The sequence below is a fragment of the Talpa europaea genome, assembly GCF_964194135.1.
Source record: "Talpa europaea genome assembly, chromosome: 9".
In the NCBI taxonomy this organism is placed as follows: Eukaryota; Metazoa; Chordata; class Mammalia; order Eulipotyphla; family Talpidae; genus Talpa; species Talpa europaea.
The window spans coordinates 32,833,167-32,852,297 of record NC_140076.1 but is presented as its reverse complement, the minus strand read 5'-3'; the positions used below and the strand labels follow the sequence as shown (position 1 = coordinate 32,852,297).

Here is a 19,131-nt window from a genome sequence, read left to right as displayed (position 1 = left end):
CAGGTAACACGAGGTGTCCAGGGCGGTAGAGCGGGAATCGAAGTCACGGGTGTGGACTTCACACCTGCACTGAGCACTGACCTTGCGCTGGACATTGTGCTGGATGCTGGGAATCAGAGCAGTTTCAAGCTAGCTCAGGGGACAGAGGAATGACCAGCCTAAAGATCAGTATGGGCGTAACGAACACATTAAACCTGCACTATAACCCAGAGAACCGGAGTTTTTCAAACCCATTTTATAAATGAGAACTAAGGGTGTCTGGGTTAGTAAACCTGTGGAATTTTAACCTCGATTTATCTTGTTCCCAAGCCCTTATTCTTTCTGGGACTTAAACAGCACCTCTTTTCCAGTAGAATCTTAACTATCCTCATCCTCTGTCTTCCTTGCCTGTCTCTTCCTTTCTCTAGGCAGCTAACTCATGCACTGACATGTTCACATGCCTTGTTCACACCCCCTGCCACACTGGCCTGGGACAAGGGGACTAGTACATGTCATAGAGGGTAACCCCCATCCACCAAGAAGCAAAGTCAGCACACTTCTTTCTCAGAAATTATTTCCAGCTCACTAGGATCAGAGGACCAACTCCAGTGTGAAGGAGTTGTATGTAGCCCTTCCAGATTGTGTGTCTTTTGAGTATAAATCCGGGAAGCTGAGATTGAGAGGTATACTGCTTTACTTAATCACACTAAGTCAGGACTAGGGACTCCTGAGCTTTAATTGTTGATCATTCCCATTTAGCCAATCACAAGGTGTTGGGGTCTGAAAAGACCCCATGAGTCATATAATCAGTTATTGAGTCACAGCATGAAAAAAAAAAAAAAGAATAGAGAAAGTGCACTGCAGTTAGTAAACTACTTTTTCATAAAATGTTACAGTTGTGTGTGTGTGTGTGTGTGTGTAGATATGAATGGATTATGGATTAAGTTAGTATGCAAAATGAATAATTTACTATGAGTCAGGTCAAAAGGCTTGAAAACCATTGACTTTCTCCATTGTACAAATGGTTAGAGACTAGCTCAAGATTACAAAATCTTTAACTGCCTTTACTTTTTACAACAGTGGGTAAAATAGGGAGCCTTGGGATTCCCAATTCTTCCATCCCTTGTTTTGGGTGTATGGGGATAGACCACAGGCATCAATGGATCTGGACTCAAGCCCTAATTCAGCCTCTTCTCCACATTTCCCCCCTGTGCTTCAAGTTCATTTCATTTTCTAGATCAGCTGCTCAGATGCTAATGTGTGTCATGCCCTTGACCTGGGCATTTGAGCCCCTGAGAGGGATCAAATCTGGGTCTTCCCTTAAGAAATACATGGAATGATGGGGGAGTCAACTAGATGATCTCAGGACAAGGCAGTGAAAGGGGAAATGCAGGGACTATGATTTCAGAGCGTACACTGTCTGAGGGAGCAGGGAACAGTTTTGAGAGGGTAGTGTCCTTAAGGGTCATCATATGCTTAAATATGAAAACAAAGGGAATTACTGTTACCCCTTCCCCCCACACACAATAACCTTTCCCCCTGAGTTGTGGATTTTTTGCAAACAGGGAGTGTCTGGTGTGCTCTAATGGTACACTTTGGCCTCTTTATTAGATGGAAAGTAAAGGGGAGTGATGTAATCCTGTGAGAAGGAGAGAGGTCTCCTGGACACCTGGGGTTTAGTTGGGTTGTAAAAAAACACTCTTCTCTGGCTTTTGACAGAATTGGGAAGCTGCCAACAGTTTCCAAAGCCGTTTTTCAGCCCAGCAACCCCTTGGGGTGAGCCAAGAAAGGATGGGACCATCAGGCCTGAGAGAAGTAATCCTAATGTCACACAGCAATCAGTAGTCAGGCAGGACTGGTATCAAGGTGCAGGTCCTGTCTGGAGGTCTGATGAAGACTATAGACCCTTATTTAGGAGATTTTTGACTACAAAAAGTAAATTATTTAGGATTACAAAAACTATCAATTATATTGAATCAATATCAAAATATTTATTTTGTCTCTTTTAACATCTTAAGTAGTAAGATCTAGAGGCTGGTCTATTAACTCTTAAAATTTTGAGGTGGTGAATGCAAGTAAACAGTTTTTCAAGGTAACACCACTGTAATGCAATATAGAAGTTTCTATGATTTTTACTGATGAAAAAGTCACAGGTACTGCTACTAATACTGTGATTTATTGCTTAACTGCATGATAGAGGGAAATGCAAAATTTTGGTTAGAAGTTAGTAATAATAAAGATGCAACTTTTTCCTGTCCAAATTCATGTACTCCCCTTGAATGCTAACTCTGGCCCTCTGGACTCTATGCTAAACTTCTCTACCTCTTCTGGGCCTCCCTAGTGGCGCAGGGGGTTGAGCCCAGGCCTGTGAGGGCTGTCCGTGGCCTTTGTGGTGCGAGTTCCATCCCCAGCCAGCCTGGAGCAACGCACATGGTATGGCAGACCTCTCCCGTCTCCCTCTGCCCCCCTCAGCAGTGTGTTTCGGTACATCTGCCTGTTCTGCTCCCCGCTCTCTCTGGTGACTCACCCCAACCCCATGACTCTGGCCTGTACCCCACTTCTTAAATAAATAAATAAATAAATAAATATTTAAAAAATTCTCTACCTCTTATGATCTACCTCTTACTTTAATGCTTATCTTTCATCATATGCATCATGTCCCTTGCAAGGTAAACTGAGACTGAAGGAGGACAAGCGATCTACCCAGAGCCACATAGCCGGTAACTGAGTAGAGTCATCTCTTTTTCATTTCTCCCCACCTAAGGTTTGGGGACCAGAGTTTGCAATAACAGAAGGCAAGGAGAGGAAAGGAAAGCAGGAAAAAGGGGAGGAGAGGTAGAGACTCTACCTCTACAGAGAATACCCTGTAAACTAGAAATTGTGCTTGGTGCTGGGTGCTTTTCATTATCTCCTTTAATCCTCACAAAAATTCCATTCAGTATTGCTCTGTTAAAAAATAAATTAATCATTACATACATAGTCATTATAAAGCCACATATTTTTAGACAAGACCCCCAAAGTCTTTTGTCACAGAAAGTTATGCTTCTAATTAGCCTATTATGTTTTATGCAAAATATCTGTGGTTGTGAAAGGTATTGGAAATACTCTGTTTATGGAACAGGGTTTTCCTCCCTGGCTGTGCATATGGCAGGTGAATTGAATTGGGCCTGCACATCCAAGAGAAGAGACCTAGAGGAGTTAAAAGATATCAGTAGTTTGTAACTATCTCCTAATGCTTCTTTTTAGTTGTTTTATGTTGCAGAAGTTCATGGTATACAGTTTCATGCAAAATTATTTCAATTATTTCAAAATTATTTCAGTTATTTCAGTGTTATTAAATAACAGTATTTCAATGTTATTAAAAAGGTTTGTCTTATTAGGGAGTAAAAAAAAATTTTTTAAAGCCAAATTAGAAAATGCAGATAAAGCAAAATAAAAATTACCCATAATGTGAGCACACAGAAATATTTATTAATACTTTGGCAAAGAATCTTCCATATAAACATAAAAACAATTTTGTGCCTACTTTACCCATAGGAAAACTGGAGCCAGAGAGGTTAAGAAACTTTCCCAAGGACATACAAGTAATAAGTTCCAGTCTTCTAGTCATCTGCAATGTCACCGTAGGCCACTCTCTGCAGTAGGGCAGTAGTTAAGATAAATCTGTATTTCCAAGAGTTGAAAGGATCCTAGAGGCCATCTACTTCAACTCCCTGCTGCATTGTATTCAACACTAGATTCAGGTTTTTAGACAAAATACAGACTGTTTTTAGGCAAAATACCTGATATTTGAATTTCAGGTAAACAACTCATCATTTTTTGATTTAAGTATGTCCCACGCAGTCCTCACTAATGCCAGGGACCAGTGTAGCTTCAGGACTTCCCCTGGAGAACCATGGGCAGGACTCAAATGGTGTTGTATCAGAGGGGAGTGTTCATATTCCAAGGGACTAGGTGATGACAATGAAGTCAGTTAGCCAACACCATTTTGAACACTTACAACGGCCCAGGCATTTGTCATGTTCAAAGAACACAATAATGATAAAGTGCACAGCAATGTCAAGGGAAAGAAGAGAATTTCTGTCTGTACGATAGGAGAAAGGAGTGAAAGAAAATATGGTGAGCAGTTTGTTGTTGCTGTTGCAACACCAAAGGTAAGAAACAGAGGAGTTTGAAGCACAAGGACTTTGTTTTTTTTTTTTTTTTTTTTTTTTTTTTTAAACAATTTTTTTTTTTAAAGAGGCACGTATTTTATTTATTTATTTATTTATACAAGTACTGGGTACAGTCAGAAGCGCGGGAGGGTGAGAGAATTCAGCAGAGCCAGAGCGGGGAGCAGAACAGGCAGAAGGACCGAAGTACACTGCTGAGGGGAGCAGCGGGCGGCAGGAGAGGTCTGCGCGCCATGTGGGACCCTCCTCCGGTGGGCGGGGAGCAGCCGGGGATCGAACCGGCGCCGCAGAGGCCGCGGGGAGCTTCGCAACCCAGCGCTCAACCGCTGTGCCACCGGGGAGGCCCTGAAGCACAAGGACTTTGAATGACAGATTAAATATCCAAGCCTTTATTCCCAAGGATAAGGATTAGGATCACACTGATGCAGCAAGATGATATGTTCAAATTTGCTTTTTTGAACATCATTCAGCTTGCAATGTGAAGAATAAATAGCTGGAGGAAGTTGGGGCCAACAAGATGAATTAGGAAGATGAAAAATCCTAAATTAGCATAACTGTAGCAGATAGGAGAGGAGAGAGATTTGAAAAATGTTAAGATATGAATAGAGACTGGAGCCTCCCTGGTGGCATGAGGAATTAAGTCTCAGCACTATGAAGCTATCCTTGGCCACTGCAGCACAAGTTCGATCCCTGGCCAGGGAGCTGACCCACATGGCACAGCAGACCTCTCCTGGCTCGCCTGCTGCTCCCCTCAGCAGTGTATTTCAGTCAATCTGCCTGTTCTGTTTCCTACTGTCTCTGGTGAATCCTCTCACCCTCCATACCTCTGGCCTGTACCCCTGTTCTTGTATGCATAAACAAATCAATCTTTTGAAGAAAAAGATATGACTAGAGATGGCCATTTGTTCCTACCCCTGGCATCATTCTCCCCTTCTTTTGTGTTATGGAAACCCCAATTTTTATCAAGGCACATTGCCATGCAGAATAAAATCTTTATTTCCCAGTGATTCTTACATCGAGCGTGGCTATGTACTTCAAAATGTAGAATGTGTTACAGGGCCCTCAGAGGAATAAGGCTGAATAGGATTGGATCATGTGATGATGGAAATGCTCTAGGGATGGCAGAACCATCAGCCTGGGCCCCTAAGAGCAGAGTCAACGTCCAACTTTGGTAAAGGTTGGAAATAAACTTCTACATTATCTGAGACTGTGTTTACTTAAGTTCCTGTTATAGCTGCCAAATCTCTGTCCTAACACAAAGTGGTATAAGTCACAGGTGAGAGCTAAGATATAGGGGTTAAAAGAGATGTGTGGGAAGAGGAAGTTTACAGGTTTTTTTTTTTTTAATTCCAAGGCAGTGTTTATTATAATATGGTCTTTTGACCACCTGCAATGTAATCACCCAGAAACTGTGCCAACAGCTGCATGATTTGTAGGGAGCCAAGCCTCAGAAATCCCTTCCAGCAATTCCTAGTTTGCCGCTGTGGGTGCTAGGAAGTTTCAGGTCTGCCTACCTTTCACAGGTATCTCCATAGTGACCCATTCTCTGGCCAATGTCAGTGCTGCCTACTTCTCCCTATCAGTAGTTCAGTGACTGCTTCTGCCCCAGTGTTTATTGCTGGTTTTCAGATGTGGGACTGAAGACAGGCTCTGTCTTGCCTGGTCATTATCAATGAGGTTAAATTAAACTTTAAAATTAAACTGGATCCTGGGCTGGCACCCCCACTAGTTCCCCAACCACTGTGTCACAGCCATCTCCACCAGCACCATCAACACCCTAACCACCTGCAGAGAGCAGGATGTACCCAGTACTGGATAACCTAATGCTTGTTAAGAAACCACAAGGCAAAGGAAACTCGAATATAAAAGCCAGATTCCAGCTGCTAGCTTTTACAGATAGCCATTGACTTCTGCAGTCTGCCCAATTTCTGCCCTTTCCTCCCTTGGAAAGTAATTTTCAATAAAGTACTGGACTTCTAGGGCCTCCCCTGGTGGCGCAGCAGTTGAGCGCTGGGTTGCGTGGCTGCCGGCAGCCTCTGCAGTGCCAGTTCGATCCACTGCCACAGGTGAGGGTCCCACCAAAAAAAAAAGTACTGGACTTCTAATCTCTTAGTTTCTGTGGATTCTTCCACAATCTGTGCCAAGCTAACTAGACTCCTCCCTGCCTGCCATATCCGTTAACATTTCTTACCTGGACTCCATAAGATCCTGAAGGTTCCCAGCCCTGCTTACCTCTCTCACTCTTCTCCTCATCATTGCATTACAGGCAGCACTGGCTCCATTCTATCGAACATCATTCTTTGTTAGGGTGTTTGCCTGAGCCACCCCATATGCTTGGGACCTCCCTACTTCTTTTCCCTGACTAACTCTTGGTAAAATTTCAGCTTTCTGCTTAAGTGTCATTCCTCAGGGAAGCCTCTGAACTCTAAAATGGATCCAGTGCCATTTTTACACATGCTATGACTCTTTGTACTTATTCCTGGAGCTTTTCATAATTGTAATTATATAATAACTGATGCAATTATATGTGCAATGTTTGTTTTTCCCACTTTTTTCCTGAGTTCCATGACAACTGGGAACATGTGTGTTTTGTTCACTGATGCAGAATCTGACACATAAGCAGTGCTCCAGAAATACTTGTCAATAAATATGTCATGTCTTACCATAATTTCCCAGGAAGTCCCCATTGTCATACACCCTTTCTTCCACCCTTCAATTCAGCTCACAGAAGTAAATAAATAATTAAGATAGTCCTCCCTTTGTCTGAGGACCGCAGACAAGGTAATGTTGAAAGAAAACCATCTGGGAGTAAAAGAGCTTAGTTAAAGACAAAGGTTTTATTGTATCCACTGTCAGAAATGACCCCTCTCCCTAAATTCCTAACTGGTGGTATCTAGTTTGCTAAAACACTGTCAACTAATAGCAGATTTTTAGGGGATCATCAGTAAGATTTAAGCAAACATCTAAAGTATTGCTTGGGCCTCCCCGGTGGCGCAGCGGTTGAGCGCTGGGTTGCGAAGCTGCCCGCAGCCTCTGTGGCGCCGGTTCGATCCCCGGCTGTTCCCCGGCCACCGGAGGAGGGTCCCACATGGCGCGCAGACCTCTCCTGCCCGCTGCTCCCCTCAGCAGTGTACTTCGGTCCTTCTGCCTGCTCTGCTCCCCACTCTGGCTCTGGTGAATTCTCTCACCCTCCCGCGCTTCTGACTGTACCCAGTGCATGTATAAACAAAACAAACAAATAAATAAATAAATAAGTAAAAACATGCCTAAACAAAAAAACAAAAAAAAAAAAAATAAAGTATTGCTTAATAATTAAGTTTTGGCAAATAAACTAGTTAAGTGTGAAAATATAATCTAATAATGTATTTGCTTGTAAGTAAAGTATTAAAAGACAAGGTGTTAGTAGAAATTCAATTATTAAACTACTCAACTGATAACTGAAGAATTTAATTTGTTTCTGTTTTTGTTTTTTAAAGATTTATTTATTTATGCATACAAGAACTGGGATACAGGCCAGAGGTGTGAGAAATGAGAGGATTCACCAGAGACAGAGTGGGAACAGAACAGGCAGACTGACTGAAGTACACTGCTGAGGGGAGCAGCGGGCGAGACAGGACAGGTCTGCTGCCCCATGTGGGTCAGCTGTGCCATGTGGGTCAGCTTCCTGGTGGGGCTGAGGATAGCTTCATAGAGCTGAGACTTAACCCCTTGCACCACCATGGAGGCCCCCTGAGGAATTAATTTAAAACTAAGTTGTTAGCAGAAACTTTTAATCAATGACTAAAATAACAGTTGATAAGGATTTTTCAACTCTAGCATGTTAAAGGGGGCTTGGGAGCAGCAGAAAGTTAATAAAGTCTAAGAAAAATAATTTCTGAGAAAGAAGTGGTGTGCTTACTTTGCTTCCTGGTGGATGGGGTTACCTTCTAGGCCACGTACTAGTCCCCTTATCCCAGGCCAGTGTGGCAGGGGGTGTGAACAGGGCATGGAGCATGTCAGTGCATGAGTTAGCTGCTCAGGGAAAGGAAGAGATAGGCAAGGAAGCCAGAGGATGAGGACATTTAAAATTCCACTGGAAAAAAAGATGCTGTTAAAGGTCTAATTGGGACTTAAAATCCTAGCTGGGCTATCAGCTTCTGGGGAAGACTGTTTGTCTTCGGTTTCTAGATAGGGTCTAGTTAGAGACAGTATGGAGCTGGTGCTCAAAAGGCTTACCATATAATAGCAAATAATCTGCTAAGGGCCAGACAACTGTGGTAAGGAGAAGGCAGTTGCTTAAACAATTCAAACCGCGTAAAGTCAGTGAGCGAGTGTATGGTGGGTGAAAGGAAAGGATAAGGGGCTTGCAAAGAGGCAGCGAGAGAGTCAGGGGATGGCGGGGCTTAGTTCCGGATATGGTGAATTAAGGTGTCCATAGACATGCCTGGTAGGCAGATAGGTATGAGTCCAATGCAAACACAAGGCAGAGTATCATTGGGAGTAGATGGTCAAAACCATGAGAAAAAGTGAGCTAACTTGCAAAATAGCATACGGAGAAAAGGGATGAGTGTAGAATCACGAGGATAGCCAACAGGGAAGGAGTAGGCAGAGGAGGGAGAGAGGTCAATAAACACTCAGAAGAAAGGAGCACTCTGAGATGGGGAAGGGGGTGGGGGGTGACCAAGAGAAGAGAGTAGCATGAAATCTAAGGGAAGAGAATATGTCAGGGAGATCAGAGTAGTCAGCAGTGTCAGATGAGGATAAGGTCAAAAGCAGCATAAGGTCAGAGAGATATCCTTTGAGAATATGGTTCTGAGATATCACAAAATTTCCTGTGATATCTGGGTTTCTGTGTGTGTGTGTTGTGTGTGTGTGCACCCCCACATACATGTATACCCAAGAGCATTTGCAAAGCTAGGATTTAGAGCAAGGTATATAAGGGCAGGCTGAAGGCCATTATAGGGGAATTGTGTCAACTCACAGATAGCCTTCAATTACTCTGGGAAGTTTTTCAGGATTGCTCAGGGAGAATGTGAGGCCTGTAAGCACAGTCCAAGCCTTTCATTGTTGAGTGTGAAAATGGAAGACAGCCTGGGAGTCGGGGCAAGGACTTGTGTCTCCAGACTTCTAGAAGAATGACGTTGGGAGAAGACATGAAATTCTTATTGGCCAATGAATGATAGATCAATGACTTTTTTTTACCCTTCTGTTTTCTTACCCTTTTTTTTACACAGACAGAAAAGTGAAAAATACATTTTACACACAAAGTGAAGTTTTACACACACAATTCAAACATTATAGAAATAATTATCAAAGTGAATGTCTTCTATTATCTTACTCCAGCCTCTCATGGACAACCCCCTTTGGTAGTTTTGTCTGTATTCCTCCCTCTCTTTCTGTCCCTCTCACTTAACATTATTAAGTTTTTAATAAAAACATTATCCTGGTACATACTGGGTTTTTCTCTGTGTAAGTACATATGTTCATTCTGTTTTACAACTTGCTCTTTTTCCACTTTTGTACTACTTTCTGTGGTAACATAGAAATCTAATTCATTCATTGTAAAAAATGAATTAATTTTTCACTTGAATTTGTCTCATAATGTATTATCAGACAATACTGACGATGGACATGAAGATTGCATCCAAATTTGCACTACTATGGACAATGCACATACATATTATTTTTTTTTTAATTTTTTTTCCTTATTTATTTTTCATCCCCATGATTTTTATTTATTTATTATTTTTTTTTTTTGCATAGAACTGGGGTATAGTGGGCCTCCCCTGGTGGCAAAGGCGGTTGAGCACCGCACTGTGAAGCTGTCTGCAGCCTCTGCAGCGCAGGTTCAATCCCGGCCTACCAGCGAGGGTCCCACATGATGCAACAGCCCTCTCCTGTCTCTCCTGCTGCTCCCCTCAGCAGTGTATTTCGTCAGTCTGCCTGTTCTGTTCCCTGTTCTGTCTCTGGTGAATCTTCTCACCCTCCCGTGCATCTGGCCTATACCCCGATTCTTGTATTAATAAATAAAATAAATCTTTAAAAAAAAAAAAGAACTGGGGAACTGGGGTATAGGCCAGAGGTGCAGGGGGTGAGAGGATTCACCAGAGACAGAGTGGAGAGCAGAACAGGCAGATCTACTGAAATACACTGCTGAGAGGTGCTGCGGGCAAGACAGGAGAGGTCTGCTGTGCCATGTGTGGGTTAGCTCCCTGGCCCGGGGGTCAAACTCAGACCACAGCAGTGATAGCACTGAGACTTAACCCTTAGGCCACCAGGAAGGTCCCACACATACATATTATTGTAAATATATATTTGCAGTGTGGGAGTCTCCTAGAAGGAGAAATGATGGATCAAAGGGTATGCACATTTTAGTTTAAAAGATCCTGCCCAAGGGGCCTCCCTGGTGGCGCAGCTGTTGAGCGCTGGGTAGCGAAGCTGCCTGCAGCCTCTGCAGCACTGGTTCTATCCCCTGCCACCAGGCGAGGGTCCCACATGGCGCGTAGTCCTCTCCTGCCGTCCGTTGCTCCCCTCAGCAGTGGACTTTGGTCTTTTTGCCTGTTCTGCTCCCTGCTCTGGCTCTGGTGAATTCTCTCAACCTCCTGTGCTTCTGACTGTACCCAATGCTTGTATAAATAAATAAATAAATCTTTAAAAAAATAAAATAAAAGATCCTGCCCAAAACTTGGGACAGTTTATTGTCCCATCAACAGTTTATGCAAATGCCCATTTCCCCACATCCTTATCTACACCATGTAGTGTCATTTAAAAAAATCTTTCCAACTTGAATGAGGCATCTCTTCACATCCTTATCATCCATCAATATTCTTCTGCAAATTATCTATTCATATGTCTTTTGCCTGTTTATTATTGCAGTGTACTTTTGGTCACTGAATTCTTATTGGCAATAATGATCAACTTGATAAAAATAGGCTTGGAAGCTTTAGTACCACAATGCTAAACAAAGTGTTCAGCTTCAGAAAGTAAGAGTATAGAAAATGAGGCAGATGCTTGTTCATTTTCATTTTTTATCATCCTGTATTATTTCACAATGAATTTGTATTACTTTAGTAAGTAAAAAAATAATACATAGAAAAACAATAACAACAGTAAATGTTTGGCTTGGGTTCTTGTCTAGGAATTCATATTGAGTACAAATTTTCATTGATCACAAGTTTGTCTTCTAGGGGTTTTTTTCCCCCCTTTATGTGCAATGTATTAAATACATGTGACACATGTATTAAATACTTCCTAGTTAGCTGGCACTGCCCTAGCCACTTTCATAGATTTTTTTATCCTAACCCTCACAACAACTCTGTGAGGTAGGAATTAGCCCCATTTTATATAGTTCTTAATAAGCAAACTATTGCTTGATATATTTCTATCTGCCACATGATCATGAGCTAGAGGTTCTTACTGGTCAAGAGCACTCACTGGTCAGGCGTTCCTATAGGTTGCACTAAGTTTCAAATAATAAAAAATATTAGAATTTTTCTCCCACCACAGGAATGATGGGGTAGGTGGGATACGAGCACAGCAAGGAGAGTCAATAGTCTCTCCCTATGAAGCACCATTTGAGTTTGCTTGGTCACATATGCAAGATGGGGAAGGGATGAGGGCCATGGGAAGAGGAGGGAAAGTGGTTATAAGTCTTCTCGCTTCTTCAAGATGAGCTTCCTCACAAGTGCTGTGATCTGGGGCTTGATCTCCTCCACTGACACAGTTGGGTCCCAAGCCCCTACCACTTTTCCATCTGGGGCCACCAGATACTTCCAGAAGTTCCAGGTGGGCTCCTTTCCAGAAGTCTCTAGAGAAAAGGAAAAAGGAGAGCAAAGTGTGCTTCTCTCTCCTAGAATTCCACTACGGGTTTCCATCCTTCCCTTGACTCTCTCTATTTGATTAACTAGAGAGTTTTTTATAGTCCTTATGCTCAGTCTTCACCCCAGACCATTTTAATCAGTACCTCTGAGGGTACTGATTAAGCATTAGCATTCTTTAGAAGCTCTCCAGATGATTCCAGTATGGCCCCAAGTGTGAGAACTACTGTTTCAGGATTCTGTGAACTGCTAGATAATGCAGTATCAGATCCTTCTTTATTAATGACCTCAAACTACTGAGTAGTCTACCCCTGTCCTGTAATGAATTTCAATGGTTTCCAAATGTTAGTTCATGGACTGGTTTGTATCTGAATCATGGTGTGTGTGTGTTGGGTGGGGGGCGGGTGTTGCTTAAAATAAACAGATTCTTGGGCCCTGTTTGAGTAGGTCTCAGTTAATGCATTTTTAAGAGCTCCCATGTGCTTTTTTTTTTTTTTTTTTTTTTTTTTTTTTATAGAGGCATGCTTTATTTATTTGTTTGCTGGTTTGTTTGTTTGTTTTGTTTATACATGCACTGGGTACAGTCAGAAGCGCGGGAGGGTGAGAGAATTCACCAGAGCCAGAGCGGGGAGCAGAGCAGGCAGAAGGACCGAAGTACACTGCTGAGGGGAGCAGCGGGCGGCAGGAGAGGTCTGCGCGCCATGTGGGACCCTCCTCCGGTGGCCAGGGAGCAGCCGGGGATCGAACCGGCGCCGCAGAGGCCGCGGGCAGCTTCGCAACCCAGCGCTCAACCGCTGCGCCACCGGGGAGGCCCGCTCCCATGTGCTTTTAAAGAGCAGCCAGTTTTGATGTATAACTATAGAAACTGGGAAAGAACTAATAAAAACACACAGGGAGAAAAAGGAATATTAAGACTGACCCACAGAGCACAATTCAAATCTACTTGTGTTACTCACTTACTCTCCCAGGTGAATGGGCTAAGGCAGGGCTGTGTGTGAGGGATTGAAGGAGATCAGAAGCAATGGAGTGAGAGGGAGATGGCAAACACGGAGCTGCCAAAGGAGGAAAAAGGTCTGAGGAAGGCAGGAAACAGGATCATAATGACAACTTCAGCCTTTAACCCTGTTTTGTGGTTCTGAGACTTTTGGGGCTGAAGAACGGATCGATTCTGAAATGTTAAGATCTGGAATTTTATTTTTTTATTTTTTTAAAGATTTATTTATTTAGGCATATAAGCACTGGGGTACAGCCCAGAGGTGTGGGGGGTGGTGAAAGGATTCACCAGAGACAGAGTGGGGAACAGAACAGGCAGACTGGACTGAAATACACTGCTGAGGGGAGCAGCGGGTGAGTCACGAGAGATCTGCTGCACCATATGGGCAGCTCCCTGGCCAGGGATCGAACTCTTGCTGCAGTGGCTGCGGATTGCTTCATAGGTTGCGTCTTAACCCCTTGCGCCACCAGGGAAGCCCAAGATCTGGAATTTAGCTCAGAAGGTTTCCCTCTTCCAGACGTTGCCTCTGACTTAGGACAGGAGATGCCTGTCAGCCATTTTGGTCAGCCTTCTCCGGGCTGTGGCATCCCCAGTCCGTGCCTTGGTTCCTCCATCCTAAGTGCAAAAACTCAACTAATTCTCATTGACTAAAATCTATGGGCCTATTCTCCTTCTAGGAGCCCCTGTGCTTGGCAACAGGATTCCAGAGAAATCTGTAAGAATGCCTGAGAGATAAGTGCAAAGCAGCAGAGTGAGATATTCTTAACTAAGAATACCCCTCCACCCAGCCTCAAAGATGAGGTGACCATCAACAGACTACCAGCCCACCTGCGGGACTCTGGAAGGTCCCCAGGTCAGAAGCCAGTCAGTGGTTTCTATTGCCCAGGGAGCACTGCCTCAGCCAGCTGAGGGAAGGGAGGGAAAGGATCAGGACTCACCAGTCAGGTACTTGAAGGCAGGGTGGGCACCAGTGCCGATTACCGCGACCTTGCTAAACATGGGGAAAGAGACACTGTAGGTGCGGCGAGCAAAGCTCTCAATTTCCTTGTTGCTGTCAGGTTCCTGCTGGCCAAACTGGTTGCAGGGGAAGGCAAGCACGTTGAAGTGGTGGGGCCCCAGGTCCCGCTGCAGTTGTTGCAGGGCTCTGTAGTGCTGGTCTGTGAAGCCACATTCACTAGCCACATTCACCACCAGGGATACCTGGAAGGCAAAAACAAAGCCCAAACACGTACACGACCCAGTGAAGAGGCAGGCAGTTGCATATAACCTGACACACCCACATGTGTAACCCTCAATTAGTGTTTTCTCTCCTATAAGAGTTCGATCCCCAGGGGCCTGGGAGCTGCCCACATGGCACAGCAGACCTCTCCTTTCTCGCCTGTTTCTTCCCTGTTGCTATCCTTAGAAGTGTACTTTGGTCAGTCTGCCTGTTCCCCACTCTGTCTCTGGTGAGTCCTCTCACCCCCCACACACCTCTTAACCCAGCTCTTGTATGCATAAATAAATAAATCTTTTAAAAAAATACAACATACACATAGGTAAATGTGTATGCAATGTTCTCACAAATATATCAACATGTACACATAAGCAAAAAGGAAATCCAACATACAGGGGCTTACAGATATGTGCATACACACATACATGAACATTTGTGAGAATAAGCACACTATACACATAAAGGGATATACACATGACCATGATGTAAAGATACATTAGCACACATAACACAAGTCCACAAACGCACTTAACACATTCACATATTGGGAAGCTCACATCAGGTGGTGATGTGGGGCAGTGGGAAGGGAGACTTGGGTCCAATTCCTAGATTACTCAACTAGTACTCATCATTCTACACTGTGGTTGCCTATATATGTGCTGATCTCCCTTCTAGAATGTGAACCCACTGAGAACAGGTGCCATGTCCATTTCACCTTGGGCCTGTCATATAGGAAAGTATTAGGAAGTGTCTGCTGAATGAATAAATGTGTACACACACAATCACTTGCATAGATACATAGACAAACACGGGTTTTCTTGATCAAAAGCCCTGATGACCTCAGGGCAATCCTTTTTTGTTCCTGACCCTCCAACAAACACATACCACTTTATTCCATTTACTATACTAACCCTTAAATTTATTAATCTTTTAATAAATTTATTTACACATTTTAATACTTATTTTTGTTTATAAATAGACAGCTGGCTGATGGAACTTGATTGTAATACTAAAATTAGAATTTTGGCACCAATGTAAGTTTTTAGCTCTAATTATATATTATCAAAAGAATTTTAAATCTTACCGTGTATCTGGGCTGCCCAGTTCTATCTCTCTGGCCACCTTTTTTTTTTTGGAAGATCCAGTATTATACCAGTTGGCATCATAAAAGGGGGCAACCTGGGGCAGTCTAACACCCTCACCCTGACTCCTGCAGATGAGGAACACCCATTCCCTGGATTCACTCACTCTTAGAACAACCTTCCTTCATTTGCGTCAGCAAATGCCATGCTCTGCCTTGGTAGTGAGAAACTTCGACACTTAACTCCTTTTCCCAGTTAGGGGTCTTCCTTTTTTCTCTGCTAGATCCCTGCATGATAAGAATATTAAAGGTTGACCATAAACCTGTGCTTTGGAAACAACCCAAATGCCCAAAAATAGATGACTGGATCAAGAAGATGTGGTACATATATACCATGGAATATTACTCAGCATTCAAAAAAGATAAACACATGCAATTTGCTGCAACATGGATGGCGCTGGAAGGGATCATGCTCAGCGAAATAAGCCAAAAAGAAAAAGAAAAATACCGGATGGTCTCACTCATAGCAGGAATCTAGAAAACTTAAATAAGGGACCAGGAAAATGAATAACTATAAGAAAGTGAAAATCAAAATCAGCAAAAAACTATGAACCAGAGACACTTTTAGGGGGGCGGGGGCGGGAGGGGAGGGATTGGGGTCAGAATGGGGGGCTGCAATTGTATGGGGAATATAACAATAAAATTTATTAAAAAAAAAAAAAAAAAGAATATTAAAGGTTGTTTGTTTTTAACATACATCTTGTATGTCTGACACTTTTTTGGAAGGAGGGAAGAAACTCTGCTCCTTGTTCCATACCTGAAATTTTAAAAATTTATCCTTAAAAAGACTAAAATACAAACACACCCAAATACAGCATTAATTTATATATTTATACATACAAGCACAGATAAAACTCAGATGTGCACACAGAAGCAAGCAAAGAAAAAAATCATTCACACACATACTACACTCAGATGGACATGAATATAAACTCGTGCAGTAGGCAAGCACATTTGTCCAGACTCCTTGCTGCTCTAAAAGACTGCCTTCTCAGTTCACCTGGGACCATAAACCATACCAATCTTGCTTATGGCTATTGTTGCCAAGGTTTGACCCAGTGCCACACACTATTTTATTGTGGTAAAATAGTCTTAATGAGTCAGTTAATACTTGCTGAATGAGCCCTTATGAATGAACGGTCATATTGCCCAAGTGGCAGACAGAGCTTAGTCTAACAGCATCATTTACGGCTTCCCTGACTGACTATTCCTGGTTTTTCTCTAAACCTGGCTAATCAGGGCCTGGGCTTTGGAGCTGGACTGCCTGGGTTCAAATTCTAAGTCTTAGTAGTTATGTGACTTTGTTCTATTTCTGTCTTAGCCATTTACTACTACTAGGAAATTACCCTGTTCATTTCTCTCTCCGCTCCATCCCTTATAAACTCTATTAATGTGGAAACTGGCCTGTTGCACACTTAGGGTCTAACCGAGAACTTTGTGGATGCTCAATAATAAATAATGAATTAAAGAGCAGCAGAGGTGGTCAAGTGCTAACTAAACCTGGTGCTTTCTTATGGGTTGCACTGGAGGGAAAAGAGGCTTAACTAAGAATGAGTCCTGTTCTTCGTTCTTTGCTCTGAGTCCTGGATGAGGGTTCTTCTGGGGTCCACCAACACAGGGACAGAGCACTCTACAGTTGTCATCTCATTTGAAACTCACAAAGCCTTGGGGGAACAATCAGGACAAGGATTACTTGCCTCCAGGACTCCCAGCATAATTGAGAATCCAAGGTTCAGAGTACTTTTCTTACTAAAGTTGGCATTGCTCTCAGGAAGAGAATACTGACAGTCATTTTGTTGTGGTCCATTCAAATTAGAGACCAACTCCTACCTCCCCACAACAAGGCCCAGGTTCATCCTAAGTGGACTTGGAGCATTCTTTATTACACAGTGTGACATGCAGCCCTTAGAATACCCTCCCTACCCTTTTAGGCCTTATCTTCCACCACTCACTGCCTCATGTTTTATAAGCCTTTAGCACAAAGGACTGGCTTCCCCAGACCCCTTAACTCTTTTCCCCATTCCTCCACCACCCTTTCTGCTGTTTGCTTCTGAGACTCCTCAGGACACTTCTGCTTGGAATGTTCTTCCAAGTCTTGCTAAAATTCAGTCTTACTTCAAAGACTCACCCAGACACACTTTCTCCCTGAAGTCCTCTCAGTAAGGAGGTAGCAATCAACTTGGATGACTTTTATAACTCACTCTAAGCTGGCATTTTAGGAGTTTGCCTAAAGAGGACACTGTCAGATGTGTGGTTCTTTGCCAGGCATTGTGTTTTCCAGCGCTGTGTGACCCTGTCCAAAGACCCCCCCCTTTTCTGACCTGAGAGCGCCCCTACATCTAAAATAACAACTCCCTCTTGGATGCATGCACATTCTTTTCCAAAATGCTTTCGTTGGACGCAACACCAGCAACTCCCCCTGCTCCAAATGCAGAGACGGGATGGGAGAAACAAAGGCTGCAGGATGCCAGATTACGGAGAAACAAAGGCTGCAGGATGCCAGATTACGTTTTGCACCGTGCACGACAAAGCCCGGGCCAGGACATCAGCCTGTGAGTCGCGGAGAGGGAAATCCAGGCTGCCTTCCAGAGTTTCCGGTTCCCTTGCGCACCCCGGCAGTGCCACGTAGTCGCGGGACAGACTAGGCGCAGGATCTGGGGGTGCAGCGCCGGGGGAGGCATGCCCAGGTGGGGGTGCTGGGAGCCAGGAAAGGGCTGTCGGCCGGCTGGAGGCCCCACCCCGCAGGGTCCCGGCCGCAGGGCGCCCCCAGCAGGCCCTACCCGGCGGCGCCGAGGCCCGCCGAGCGGACACTCACCGAACCACGGTACTTTTCTAGCGATACCAACTTGCCCCGGATGTTGACCGCCTTGAAATCGTAGAAGTCCTGCTCCCTCTGCGCGCAGGCGGCGGCCCCCAGGAGCAGCCACACCGCCGCCACTGCTGCTCCCATGACTTGCTTCCGAGGTGGTGGCGTTGTGAGGGCAAAGACCCGGCGGGGGGAGCTCTTCGTGGGGGGCGGAAGGAGGCGGCTCTGGCGCCACGCGTCCGCGAGGCCAGACGCTGCTCCATCCCTGCCCCTGCGTCGGCGGTGGGGCGCCAGGCTCTGGACCTCAGTTTCCCCCCATGCACTGCGGGATCTTTGGGCTTCCTGAGCCCCAGAGCCTTGGGGATTCTGAAGTTGACACCAGAATTAGCAGCTCCCTCTAGTTCCAGGATGCAGTGATTTGGTAGAGAAAGAGGAAAAAGAGGGGCCTCCCTGGTGGCGCAAGGGGTTAAGCACCGCACTATGAAGCAGTCTGCAGCCTCTGCAGCACGAGTTCTATGCAGCCTCTACAACACGAGTTCAATCCCCAGCCAGGGACCAACCCACATGGTGCAGCAGACCTCTCCTGACTTGGCCGTTGCTTCAGTCTGCCTGTTGTTTTCCCCACTCTGTCTCTAGTGAATCTTCTCACCCCTCCCCCCACATCTCTGGCCTGTACCCCAGCTCCTGTATATAAATAAATAAATATTAAGGAAAAGAAAAAGAAAAAAGCCCGTGGACCTGAAAGTCCAATCTTTAATTACTGCAGTGGCTTTAAGCTCATCACTCCCTCTATGTGGGCCTCAGTTTCTCCATCTCTTCAGTGGGGCAAACCTCGGTTCCTAAAGCACCCAGTTAGTATAAAATGGGAATAATAGAAAAATAAATGTGAAACACTTTTTCAGCTAATTATGTAAATGAATGAATCTTCCCTGAAAGGGATGGCACAGAGAAAGAGAAGAGAAATTGGAGTGGCTGTTGCAGGTTGGGATCCTGGGGAGCAGATTCTGAGGCAGACATTGCAGTGCAC

At 44.3% G+C, this 19,131-nt stretch overlaps 1 protein-coding gene across 1 annotated transcript; it reads right to left on the bottom strand.

Annotated features, from left to right (window-relative positions):
• Positions 1 to 11,773: 11,773 nt before the first annotated feature.
• On the bottom strand, positions 11,774 to 18,248 carry GPX7 (glutathione peroxidase 7; the record flags this gene model as incomplete). The annotated part of the gene is made up of 3 exons (XM_084243047.1): positions 11,774 to 11,937; positions 13,880 to 14,141; positions 18,114 to 18,248. The coding sequence occupies 3 exons, from the start codon at positions 18,246 to 18,248 to the stop codon at positions 11,774 to 11,776; spliced, it is 561 nt and encodes a 186-aa protein (XP_084099173.1).
• Positions 18,249 to 19,131: the final 883 nt, after the last annotated feature.